The sequence below is a fragment of the Tasmannia lanceolata genome, unplaced genomic scaffold, assembly GCF_043159265.1.
Source record: "Tasmannia lanceolata isolate RefF3 unplaced genomic scaffold, GAP_Taslan_0.1 ptg000006l, whole genome shotgun sequence".
Lineage (NCBI taxonomy): Eukaryota > Viridiplantae > Streptophyta > Magnoliopsida > Canellales > Winteraceae > Tasmannia > Tasmannia lanceolata.
Window position 1 is genome coordinate 38,271,557 of NW_027518683.1, and position 14,173 is coordinate 38,285,729.

The 14,173-nt window shown below is 40.4% G+C and overlaps 1 protein-coding gene across 1 annotated transcript in view; it reads left to right on the forward strand.

Annotated features, from left to right (window-relative positions):
• Nucleotides 1-12,603, forward strand: part of LOC143880278 (uncharacterized) — a 39,642-nt gene extending 27,039 nt beyond the window's left edge. Inside the window, exons 7-8 of the mRNA XM_077383123.1 lie at nt 10,808-10,911; nt 12,135-12,603. Of these exons, the coding sequence (XP_077239238.1) occupies nt 10,808-10,911; nt 12,135-12,240 (210 nt within the window). The 3' untranslated portion in view covers nt 12,241-12,603. The remainder of the gene's footprint in view (nt 1-10,807; nt 10,912-12,134) is intronic.
• The last annotated feature ends 1,570 nt before the right edge of the window (nt 12,604-14,173 follow it).

Consider the following 14,173-nt stretch of genomic DNA (forward strand, 5'->3'; position numbering starts at 1 on the left):
AAGTTAGCTTCGGAAGCTAAGTTCTTCTTGCTTCCAATATTTAGGGGAAGTGTGCTTTCTAGCACTACATGCTTCCTCTTAATTAAGATTACGCTTCCTATGTAGGTGATTGTTTTTTTCCTAAAAGACTTTTTTTCCCTTTTGATAATGCCGAAAGGAGTGCAATTAAAACTTAAACTCTTAAGTTTCAAATTACATACATAGATCGTTTTCCAAAAAAAAAAAAACATTAAATCTACATGAATAAAACATATAAAATTTGAAATGGACAAATATATATATATATAAAATTATAAATTCTGAATTCTAACCAGTCATGAAGCCGTTTTTACTACCTGTAAAGCTAACCTATATTAACTCTTCCTCTCTAACTTACTGTGATCTTATCTCTCTATATACTTGTTATTCGCTTCTAGCGAGGGTTATTACATGCTTCTTGTTAACTTTTGATGACACTTCCTACGCATTTTCTCTTTACTTTCCGTTGAGCCTTTTGCTTCGGGACTGTTTAGTTGACGCATTTATTGCGAAAACAGTCAGAAACGTAGTTTTTTTTTTTTTTCAAAATCCATTGACCTGCTATTTATTTGCAGTTCTAGTGCCAACGTGGATTCCCATATTTTTTTTGCAATTTTTTGAAAATTCCAACATGTCATCTGGTCCCATTTTCATCTTTTTTTTTGCGATTTCTTGAAAAATCCGACGCGTCATCTGTCCCATTTTCATCTTCCGACAAGAGAAAAATGTTAGGGATCCTCTCTCTCTCTCTCTCTCTCTCTCTCTCTCTCTCTCTCTCGCTCGCTCCCCTACAGCAGTACGTAGTCTGCACCTCTCCCACCGCTCTGGATCTTTCCTTTTCTCTGGCAACAGAACATGGTTTTTCCCTTGAAATGCATGCGAATGGATGCTTCGTAAATGTTACAAGTGCATGTTTCACTGCATGCATACATTTGTAAGATATGTGCATTTCTTGACGTATCACAACCCTGCACGCTACTCTTCTCATTAACACAATACGAGACATGCATTGTCTAGGTTTGCCTGTTTTATAGACATACGTGAAATGGTTCCCAGAGCTCATTATGAGAATTGCTACTCTCAGATTCTTGTGAGATACTTTTGCTAAAGTTTCATCCCACTTCTATCCACAATTTCTTTCTTTTTTAATTTTTTAAGTGGCCACAATCTCTCTCTCTCTCTCTCTCTCTCTCTCTGGTTCTTTCCCTTTCCTCGACAACTGAACATGGTTTTTCTCTTTTTTCTTTTTATTTTCTTTTCCTATTTTTATTGCCATGTGAATGTAATTGAGCATTTTTCTTTTCGAGACCCTCCCTTTCTCCTTCTGCTTCCCTCATCACTTCTTGCACTTGCTTCCCACTTTGGCAACTTGTTTTATCCCAAGCCTAGTTATAGGAGAATCTTTAATTTGCCTTGTCCTAGTTTCCTTTCCCCTTGGTTCTGTATCAATCATTGTCAATTGCATGGACCGTATCTTCGTGTTTTACACCGTTTTCTAGAACCACATCTTCATTTTCTCTAAGAATGATACTAGAGGCCTAAGAATTTGTGTTGATTGATCTCATCCTCACTATTTTTTTTTCTTCGAAAGATGACATGTTTTCATTGATACTAAAATAAATACAATGGGGACCAGGAGTCCCACTAGATATTACATAGTATCAAGGATAACTGGATAGGGCGAACCCTGAACCAGGAGATCAAGAAAAAGATATAAAAGTCTTTGCCCAAACTTCTTGCATCATTCCATGATCGGGCCTTACACCATAAACTGTAGCCGAGAAGCTTTACCAACCATACCCAACCAGCTTCCAACACAGCAATCGTTTCGACTACCTCTATCACTTCCCTGAAACTGCTTCTCAAAAACCTATTACTTTTAGCAGGAACACCATCCCATTGTCATTCTAGATTATTACTTTAAAACCGATCAACGTAATTACCAACTTCCCCTCCACCCCCCCCCCCCCCCCCTCTTCTTTTTTTAATCCATTCACTACTTCTTTGGAGACAAATTTGAAATCCTCAGCACCCCACCAAAAAGTAACAGAACTTACTTTTAATATGAACATTTTTCCAACTCCAAGAAGAGCTGCTCAATCTCAGCCACAACAGATTCCTCAAATAAAAATTTCCCCCTAGATTCTTTTTCCGATTGAGGAGCTCTTCCACCCTTTTTATCCCTGCCGCCTTATCTTCTTCCCATCGAAGGAGTCTTTCATTTTTTTCATCTTCCAAAAATTTGACGAAGAAAGGGTGCTTGTGCATCGGAGAATGGGATTCTTTTACATTATGAGTACTTGTGAGGCTGAAGAAGGTCGCTGGTCGATCGGCAACTGCCTCCTTGAACAGTTTCCATTGACTTTTTAGGAAAGATTTAATCTTTTTTCTTGGTGTTGACATTACTTTAGATGCCTGGTCTTCACTATATTCCAAGGCCCGAAGTCTACTTAAAAGATCTTCCATTTCTACTATATCAAAAGCCCGATTTCTAAATTGAGACTGGGATGATTGATTTAGGTATTTCATTTCGTGTTCTAGCTTTTCTTTCTCTTTTTCTATTTTTTCTTTCTCTATGTTGTTAAGAATGCCAAAGGACAAACGGACGTATTTCCTTTTATCTAGTCACTTCATAACCGCTTCCTAGACACCCAGGCCAGAACCCAGAAGCCAGGTGTCCATCCATTCCCCGAAAACTCATTAAAGATGTACCTGATACGATTAAATATTAGCGTGACCGTCACTCCACCTGACCCGGATACCGAAATAAGTTCATTATGTAGCCAAGTAAATTGTTCAAGCCGTCCCATCTCAAAAAAGTTTCTTCACCATCCTGGAAATGGATTTGGACAATAAACCCAATGCAAGAAGAGATCACAAACCAAAACAACTTCCACTTTTTCTTCCTTGCTTCTGAAAGGAGAAAGAACCACACACCATCTGTCTCAACCATGTCAGAGGCAAAAGAAAGTCTTCACCCAAAGGCGGAGAAGGTCCTAGGTGACAGAGGCAAAAGAAAGTCTTCACCCAAAGGCGGAGAAGGTCCTAGGTGACAGACCTTGATACCAGGGAAGGCCAAAGATACCTTTTTGACATCTAAGGATACTCCCTGCCAGACCTGATCTATCAATAAAAAATGGAGGCGTAATTTTGGGAGGGGCGCCCCGCACTTTTCCCGCCCCGGTGCCAGAAGATTTGAATTTTGAAAGCTGGAGGCCAAACTCCTCCGAGCCGATGAATCTCCTGAGCTGGGGCTTTTGGATGGGAGCCGGGCCTCTCGAAGGCTGATCCATTGACTGGCTAGCCGGAATCTCCGAACCAGTTTTCAGAAGGAGAGATGCCACAGGAGGGAGGGGACCTTGCTCAGGGGGAGGCTCGCAATGGTTGGCCTCCAGAAGAGAATCCTTTACTTCCTGAATTAGGATCCCCACAGTATAACAGCGACCAGAGATCCATAAATTGACAGAAGGGGGGCTTAGTTTCCATCTCGGTGCAAATATTTTGACCGATACAGTGCTCATACATTGTTCGTAGTTGCCTTCCATTTTCACTTCTAAAACCGGTCCAAAAAGATTTCCCAGGGCTTCAACTGTTGAGATAGCCCAGACTTGCAGCGGGATGCCATATATATTGACCCAAAGTACCTCTGAACCCTGAGCATAGTCTTGATTCCAAGTAGAAAGGGAGAGTAGGATGGTTCCATAAGCCTTGTCTTTCTTGGCCAAAACTCCGGAGGCCATTTCCACCGATTCAAATATGAATAGAACTACTTCTCAAAAAAAATAAAATGAATAGAACTTCATCCTCTGATAGAAGACAAGGACAAGGGTAGGATGTCCCAACAGTTTTTCGCCCAGAGCCAGAGATCCTGGATGGAACCGGAGAAATCTCTCTTTTTTCGTATCAAACATGCACTTAGAATATTAGATCTCATTGCCACCTCCGGGCCCGAATGGATAAGGACGGTATCCCTCCTTCCACCAAGGGGGTAATCAGCCTGGAATCAGGCCAGCATTCTCTCTCCTGGACCACGATACCTGAATCCACGAGATTCGAGGGCTTTCCAGGGGGAGAGAAGCATCACTCTCTATCCAGGTGGCACCAACGACACTTACCCCGCCATTTAAAGTTTAAGTAGTTGCAGGATGCGCAATACCAGTCTTCTTGTCGCCACCATGGTTTTGCTTTGTTCCTTGCTGCACTCTTCTTCTTTTCTTTTCCTCTTCCTTGCTTCAGACACCATCGACATTTGCTTCTCCATTTGAAGTTGCAATAACCACAAGATGGGCAATACCTATCCCCCGGTTGCAACACCATGGTTTTTCTCCTCTATCTCAATCTTTTTCAATTCCACTCAAGGGTTAAAAATTCATATCAGGATGGAAGTAGATAAACAAAGGTTTGGAAATCTATTGACTCCATAGAAACACTAAATCATCAAAAGTAGATAAACTTAGAGAAACATTCATATTAGATTGAATGCATAAGCAACTCCCAATTCTTTCTTCTACACATTTTTTTGCAAATAAAAAAGACTAGATTCCCTCTATTTATAAGACTTGAGATTAAAATCTTCCTTTATAGGGAAAAGTGCTAATTTTTTTTGTCATCACTCACACAAGGTTGTTTTTTTTCCTTTCCCCCACAAGTTGCATCTTGGCCATATTGCCATGCGTAGCATGCATTCGTCATGACAGTATCACACCACACTTCTTTGTACTTGGGGCCAATGGGAAACAAAATTAAATAATGATTACTAACCTGTACCTACCTTCATCCGTTTACCATTGCATCTTGTATTGTTAGGGATGCTTCTTTAAATTGTATGCCTACCATCTTCCTTGGAAATTTGTTTTCATATTGGGTCCTTCGTTCGTAATAAGGTTATATAATGGAAGTCGATATAGCATATGTAAACCCTTTAGAAAACCACTCTAATCGATCAATCCTTTCTTGTCGAACAAAAAACAAATCATGTGCTAGTGCATATTCCGGTAAACTTTTCGGTGAGCTTTCTCCGGTGAGAGAATAACTGGTGAGAAAAAGAGGAGACAGAGGAGGAAACTAAAAATGATTATTAAGGATTTTTTCAGAAGCCAACGGACTCTCTCCAGTGGCTGCTATTTCTGGCTATCTGGTGGAATCCCTCATTTGTTCGTGTGGCTCTAACCTTGACCATACAGTGGAACATTTCTTAAATTTTATCGAATCAGGGTATCATAATCCGGAAGTGTTTGAATCCTTTGGGGTCCTTAACATCTGCTGCCGGAGGGCATTAAGCTTGTTCGGGCAAAGCGATCATCTGGTCAAGTCTCTGTGGGCTCCCCCCCCCGGATCCCATTCGGGGTCGTTGGGAAGTATTGAGGATCGGGACACCAGAGTGAGGCGTTTGGACTTTGGGGCCAGAAGAAACCCGGGTCGTAGAGCATCTGAGTTTAACTGTCGCATGCCCACGAATGACAGTGATTGGATGTGCTCGAAATGCAATTACAGAAATTTTGGCTCACGTAATGTATGTGGGACCTGCTCGGAGCCTAAAACCAAACTGGCCTCAGCCATGGTTTGGAGACCTAAAGTTGGCCCCTCTCTTGTTGACGTGCATGATGACCCTTGAGATCCCAGCTAGCCTGGGGGAGGAAAGAAAGAAAAGCCTAAAGAATTGCTTTATCGGAAGTTTGAAATCTAGTTCTTGGTTGTTGGAAGATGTATGGGAATGGGCTAAAAGATGTTGGGGCCTATCTGAGCTGCAAAAACCTTATTCCATCAATTCAGTGCACATATTATTTTGCTTTGAGTCGGAATCTCAGGCGACTGCTATTCTCAGGCGTGGAGGTGATGCACTGGGGGGATACCTTTCCTCCCTTCAGCCTTGGTTCTCGGCTTCTAACACGGGAGCTACAACTATTAGAATCAGATTCTATGATATTCCTCTTCATGCCTGGTCTACGTCAACCGTGGAGATACTTGGAAAGCACCTGGGTCAAGTTGTTTAGACTCAGCTTTATGGTAACCATGACCACTGTATGACTTTTGCCTTGGCTCTGGTCATAACTTCTCTTTGGAAATCTATTCCCTCATCTATCAATCTGAGAGTAGATTCCAGCATTTACTCTATAGGAGTCAAGGTGATATCTAAGGACAATATTAATAGTATGGCGATCTCGGTAATGGGTGAATCCAGTAGTAAAGATAATTTGGTTGTTTCTGAGGGACCCGATTTGCAGATACCAGATATTCAATCGCCGGCGATGGTTGACTTGCCGAAAAATGTGACAATTGTTAATCCCGAGGGTCGCAACAACGTTAGGGAGCCGTTGGTGGGCCCCTGTTTAAATTTTGAAAAATCCACATCGTCGCCTGCCCCAGGAGCCAACAACTCACCTAGATTGTCAGAAAGCAGAGATGCTGCTGTGTTGGGAAGGTCGGGTCAAACTGGAGGTGGATCGGTTCAGAAATCATTAATTACTGCGACACGTGGTGAGAAAGGAAAGGCCCTTCGTAAAGATATTGCTGAGAGCTGTATCTTGATCTCAGAAAAGGAGAAAAGGGCCCTAAAAATAAAAAAGCAGATTTAAAAGTCAAAAACTCTAAGGACAAACGCCTACGTATAGGGAAAGGTATTGTACCCCGTAGAAATTCTAATCCGAAAGCAATGTTGTTAGCTACCCGAGGTGGTCTCTCTGTTTTTACAAGGAAACTCAAAGGTATTTTTAGAAAAGAAGATCACAGAAAGAAGAGACTTGTCGTTGACTCTCAAAAGCTCCTTCGAAATTTCGACAACTTCATTGACCCAGCTATGCCAGAGAAGGAAGCTATTCAGGGTGGCAACAGTCAGGAATTTTCCTTCGATGCTGGTGATCTTGAACTCCTGAAAGACCTTCGCTACAATGAAAAATTGGCAAGGAAAGAATCTCCCACCCCATACGAGGTTTCCCTTAGCCCGTTGAAGAAGCGATGGGCACACGTTAGGAAAGAATCCTCTAGCAATCCCGGCACTGACTTCAATTCCTCTGAGACGACAAGTGATAGGGAATTGCATATGCCTCTCCTCGATCTCCTAGTGTTCAGTAAAGTTTTAGAGAAAGAAAGACGAACTCGTCAGCGCCTTTGGGAGGAGGAAAAAATGGCCATAATTAGGGATATGGAGAATAGTTGAGATTGCCCGATTATTGAGGCTCCTGATCTCTCGGAAATGTTGGGGTAGGAAGTTGATCAGCGAGCCGGGGAATTACCAAGACCTAGTGGGGACTCTAAAGGTAAGGATAAGCGGATTGATGATAGCTCAGAAGAGTCAGGAAGTCGTGGATCGTTCTCGGAAGAATTCAATGATTTGCTAACAATGGGGGACGTTTTTGGAATTCAGTATGATGAAGACTTGGGGGCCACCAAAAACATGTTTCTAGCAATGGCGGTAAGAGACAAGGAAGAAAAAGAGGTGAGAGCAAGAGAGTCTGAAAAGAAGACTGGGGAGGGGGATTAGACAGTAAGTTCTTCTCCCAACTCAGAATTTTCATAAAGTTCTGCTGTGAATTTCGGATTAAAAGAACGAAAACTTTTGTGTTGATTATTTGGTAGTTTAGATAAGCCCGTTTGAAGTTCTCGGAAGAGGCCGTAGGAGGAAGGTCTAGGTTAGGTTTGAGAGAGTTTTTTGGTCCCCTCTTTAGAAGTTGTTCTGCTTTGTTCAAGTTCGTCTCAAGGAGTTTTTTAGAGGAAGCAAGTGAGTGTATGAAATAATGAAGATCTTCACTAAAGCTTTAATTTCTTAGGCACAGTTATCCTAGGCACTACTCCGGAGCAGTGGAGTCGTTGTATCGAATCTGGCTCCCCTTAGCTTGAGAGACACCAATTTTTTGGTAGAGACCCCTTTGTATTTGTCCTTCTATGATTCGGAGAGATGACGAATTCTTTTTGATTAATTGGGGAGGAGGTATGGAAATAGCTTTTGGTTGGGGTTGCCATGGGGTTTGTAGTTTTGTAAGGAGCAGTTTTGGGAGAGACCCCTTTGTATTTGTCCTTCTACAATTCGGAGAGATGACGAATTCTTTTTGATTAATTGGGGAGGAGGTATGGAAATAGCTTTTGGTTGGGGTTGCCATGGGGTCTGTAGTTTTGTAAGGAGCAGTAGGAATTGACAGGTTGGATGAGCTATACTCTATCTTGATGTATTTATGATTACTTTTTATTTGTTTCTTTTGATGGTTCAGGAGCATGCTCCTTGCCATACTATGTAAATGCAGGCGGGACCTCTGGTCCCCAATGTAATTTTCATGTTATAAATAATGTCATTTTTCAAAAAAAATATTCTTTAGCAAATTTTTGTTTCAAACTCTTTTATACCAATTTGATACAATTATACTAGTAGGGGATATGACATGGACCATGGTAGCAAAAATCTGAAAGCATGAAAGGAAGAAGCTTCTGGGCTTGCCCAACCCACTTGGGCTCTCATGTTGACATTGTGGATGCAGTTAAGCTATTGACCCCAAATGTTTTCAATGGCGCTTGAGGCGTACACCTCAAGGTGCAGCTCAAGGCGAAGCATGTAAGATAAACTTCCAAGGCACGAGGCAAAAGCACCCATTCTTGCACATTCCTCGACCAGCTAATGCTGCATTACTGCCAGCTTTGATATTCCATTCTTGCACATCCTCTGCCAGCTAATGCTTTGGCTGACGACCTCGCTGAATCCAGCTCTTGGATTTCCTGCTGTATTTCTGGTGGGGATAGGGTTGTTGTAGCCCCTGCACCCTCTTTCTTTTAGAAAATTATCGTCTTAAAAAACCACTTGAGTCTACCAAAAGTTGTAATCCTGCTAGAAAATTGAACAATCACACAAACAATGGAATAGGCCTTCAAAAACAATAGTAAAGTAAACAGAGATTAAACTACAATATACTTGCTGAAATCACGATCAGTGAAATTCAAAACATAATTGGGAACTCATGACTATTCATGAACCTCATTCAAAGCTTTGTTAAAACTTCATGTGTGTGTGTGTGTGTGTGTGTGTGTGTGTGTGTGTGTTTGTGTCTGTGTATCTGCCTGTGTCTATGGCTGTGGCTGCCTGTGTCTCTGTGTGCCTGTGCCTGTGCGTGCCTGTGTGCGCGTGCCTGTGTGTCTGTGTGCCTCTGTTCCTGTGTGTCTGTATGTCTGTATGTCTGTGTGTGTAGGCTTGAAACACCTTAAAACTGTAGAAAGTGTATTAAATGATACTGCTTAGGAAAACCCAAATATTCAGCCTGAAAACTTAGATTCCCTGCTTGTTAATGTCACAAAGGACTCATATTATAAATTAGTGAATAACTTTCTAACTGTGGAAACTTTCTAAATTAGAAAGATTCCAAGTTGACCCAAAAATAGTTTTAATCATTTCATTCAGAGAGCCAGCAGAACTTACTTAAAATTTATCCAAAAATTAAATTAAATTCCTTAAAAATCGCCATAAATTTTAATGACTAAGTTCATGGGAAACGAAGCCCATTAGAGCCCACTATTGATATTAGAATGATGTTTTGGTTGTCTTTAGGTCTACTTTTGTTCTCGATTGACTCCTCTCGTGAATCATCCATATTTAATTGTGGGCTTGTTCATGAACTTTCCTTGCATAAAGATTGTTTCACACTGTCTATAGCAAATGTTGGGAATGTAATTAAAACCATTAGACCCCATGTACCAAAATTTCATGGAGGCCGTTGTTGAGATAAATATAGTTAAAATTGACAAATACTGGTTAACTTCATGAAATGAACATTAGTGGGAAGTTAACTTTCCTTCTGTGTGTGAATGTGTGGGTGTGCATGTAAACATTTTGCCGCACATATTTGAGTAGTATTTCTCTAATGGTATTTTTTTTTCTTTAATGGTATTTCTCACAAGTAGCTTAGCATCTTGGACATGTACACATTTTCGACCATGATACCATGATCCTTGCAGAGAGGCCCATGGTATCGTTTCTAACATGACACGATACCAATAGTCATTCTCGGTTTTTCATGGATACGTCAAAATAATGGCCACAATTCAAACATCTCACTCCCCTGGAATGCACTGTTTGGTTTTTTTCTTATTTATTGTATCTTTACAATTATAATTTTGATTGTGTGGGTCTTACAGATCCTATTTCAAATTTGTTATTAATTTCGTCATCTAAGTTGAATCGAGATAAGATTTGTGGTCTTTTAATTATAGATGTCCTGTGTCTTATCTCAAGGCATGAGATACCCGTTTCCCATGCCCCGGATTTTGAAAAAAGCTGTGTATCCCTGCTCTCGTGTCTGTATTTGGGTATCATTTGTATTCTATAATAGGATCTTGAAAAGCCTAACATTTGACGGACTGGCATGTTTCTACAACTTTACGATATTATGAAAATTATATTATTGCTTAAAAAATATTAGCTCTTAAAACATACTATCTACCAAAAGGAAATCATAATGTATATTTTTTTGTTCCTTATTCGATGAAATTCATAAAAAAATGTCATATCAGAATAACACACCATACACAAATAAGAATATCCAGTTCCCATGCATGGGATTTCTAAAATGGCTGTCATAGGCTACAAACATGTACTTTTTATGCTGTGACTATTCCTAGTGCTGCGTGCTTCAGGAGCGTGGGTTTTGGCAATTTGCAAAAATCATTCCTTATATACATAAAAATGATACAATATATACATAAATAATGCCAAAAAAAAAAAAAAAAAATTTAATAATTAATAACTACAACATATCCCATGCAAGAATTTGGTCATGTTTGACATGGCGGTATTTTTTTCCCCTAATTCCAGGTTATTGCGGCAGGCGATTTATGTGCAATTTGCCAGGAGAAGATGCATGCACCGATCCTACTTCGGTGTAAACATATCTTTTGCGAAGACTGTGTATCTGAATGGTAAGCTTATAGCTTTTGTGTTTCTAATTTATTCTCTGATGCCTGTGTTGTTATTTCGTGCATACTTGGTACCTGTATTTTCATATGCATCTGACATGTAGGCACTTGTATTATGGGAAGTTGTATGATAGATGCACATATTTTTCCTGGAAAGTACAAAAGGGGCTCACTTGTTCCATGATCCAGACCATTCAACGGTTAGGCCTTGCGATGCATGGGCCATGCATTAAAATCCACTCTCATTGGATGATATTAATGCTCCAATGTGGCCATGAATATAGACCGTTGTTTTTTTGTTTCTCACCATCCATTCCACGGGTACAAATTGGAGGGTTAGTTAGAATCGTCCAATGGGAGTGGATTTGATGCATGGCCCATCCATCGCAAGGCCTAACCGTTGAATGGTTTGGATCATAGAACAAGTGGAGCCCACTTGTACTTCTACCTGCTCATATTTTTGAAAGGCAAAATATGAGTCTCTGTCATGTAAGCTCCCTGTATTATGTATGCATTGATATATGCATGTGCACATGATTTAGGAATAACTTCACAAGTGCATGGATGCATATATCCATGGACTTATACTACGTAGGTATGTACAAGCATGTAGCGAGCATGTATGTACCTGCATGTGATACACAGTTATTCTGTTATATGCATCTAGATGTTAACTTCGACATGGCGGCACATGACCTAAACATTTCTGTGGTTTTCTCATGGAAACAACCACTCAGGTGGAAAAATTGGTGAACCAATATTGTTCTGGTAACCGATATTCCTGCTTTAATGCATATATTCCTGCTATAGTAACCAGTATAGCATGATACTATAATTCTTATTTCGGCACTACAGATGAAGATGATGGTTTGAACTTGTATGGCCTACTTTTTGCTTATTATAAAATGTTTTTTTTGCGCCGTGGGGGGGAGGGGTCATGGTCACTTGTGGTAGAGACCTGTGGCAGATGTTGTTCTAGTCCAATGATCTGGTTGGCCGCATTCCACATTGGAGGCAGCCCCGCCATGGCCCTAGCATCTTTACCTCTTCATCGCGCCCATTTTTGGTTTTCCTGCGAGAGTTTAGTCGAAGTGCCATTGTTTCACTGTATACTTTGCGTCTTTTATTTGCCTCCTCGTCTAAAATTGACATGCATATTTGCTGTTACTAACCAGTTCAACCATTGAGTTTGTACAAAAGAATTTTGACTCTTCACCTTCTTTCAGGTTTGAGAGAGAGAGAACATGCCCACTATGCAGGGCGTTGGTGAAACCGGCAGACTTGAGATCTTTTGGCGATGGTTCAACAAGCCTCTTCTTCCAATTATTCTAAATCACCGGAGAACTGGAGAAGTTGCTTATGAGCCCGAAATGCTGCCTCAAAACATGCCTTTCCCATCATCTTGTTTGTGTAATTCCCATGTATTCTACTTTAGACGGAGTCTTGCCACATTTTGGGTTCCCTGCAAGTTTGCCGGAAAGTGGCTCAGAGTCATTGTGTTCATATTCTGTATTCAAGTGGATGTACTTCATGGGTCCTTGTTGGGGCTCTTTCTAAATCTGCACAAGATGAGACTCTGACAATGTCTCTCCTAATATATATTGTAATGTAATATTATATACATGCTTAATGGTGTATAAATGAAGATCCTTGATGTATTGTCTCAATCAATTCGGAAACAAGTAGTTTGTATTAGTGGTCTGTAACAATTAATACCATATCGACATGATTTGTGAATTGATGTAGCATTTTCTTCATAATTAGAGGGCAAAGTTTAGTTAAGAGAAGAAACACCACGCACGGGAATATAGAGTGAAATACCCTTTGATATCCCCATCGAACTATTTTGGGGAAAAAATTATAAGACCTCTTGGTTCATAAAATGAGGTAATATTGATGATTTAAAGATGCAATGTTGATGGGTTAAAGCTTTTTGTTTTAAAACTTCATTGAAAAAATTAGGGCACGTTTGGCTTGCATGAATTTTTTTTCATGATAAACTGGTATCTCCAAGTGGTGGGAGAAGGGTGGGGTGGTGAAGCGACTAAAAATCAGAAAACAAACACCAGGAAACAGAAAACTCTACTCAAAACAGGATTGGCTTTTTCCTGATTTTTAGCCACTTGTCACCATCATCTCAATCGTGCCCTCAAAATCTTTCTCCTCCCTCCTGCTCTACGCATCTCTCACCACTTGAATCATGAATTTATCTTCTCAACTCAACAAAGCCATTGTCCCAAACTAGTTGGGTCGGCTAAATGAATCCTTTAGAAAAATTTCATGAAGAAGGTGAAAGGAATATACCAGGCTCTAATCCTGGCTCTAGTTGGGTTATTCTACGTGGAGTCACGAATTTATCTTAAAAAGCTATGTCTGGCAGCCAGGAATTATTTTTCATGATAAGTTGGTTTCTCCTAGTGGTGAGAGAGGGGTCAGGTGGGTGGGTGAGTGGGTGGGTGGGTGGGTGCGTGGGAGGAGGGACTTGAGAGGGCACGCTTGAGTGGATCGTGAGGAGTGGCTAAAAGAAACCAGAAAAACGAAGGTCGATAGCATTTTGAGTGGAGTATTTCTCAGTTTTTCAAGCTGTTTCTTTTTGTCGTGTGTGCGTGTTACTTTGTAATTATTATTTCCCCAAAATTACTTGAGTCGTTTTCCTTTCTTTTCTTCCCCAATTGGGTCTGTAAATAAGGTATTTGATCTCCCAAATGGAAATTTCGTAACAAAAAGGGTGTTTTCGTGGTTCTCTATAAGAACGATTATATGGTACTGGGCCTTAATTTCTGGAAGAAAACTGAAGTTTCACAAAAATTATAGGGGAGATCCTTTGGTCAAAAATCTAAAACTCTTCTCCACTGTACTATCCTTATTTACCAACCACCCATACACATTGCAACTAAGCGGTGTCAAGAGGTGCAATTTGGACTGAATCTAACCTATGTCCGGCTTACATTCTATTACGATCCTTTATCAATCGGATCCTACTCTCAGTGTTATTTCGCATCTTAATTTCAGTGTGTAGGTCAGTATCTATTTCAAATTGGACCATCTATCGTACTGTCTTAGGTCCTACCTACATTGTAGACAATTTGAATTTTGGAAAAAGCTGTAATGGTTTGTCCAAGTTTACTGTGTCAACACAATTTAATTCAGTCGAATCAGTCCCTTCTCTGTGACTAATCTAACTCAACTCAACTCAACTCAACTAAGCCTTTGTCCTACATTAGTTGGGGTCGGCTCATAAATCCTCTAGAAAATTTCCATGTAG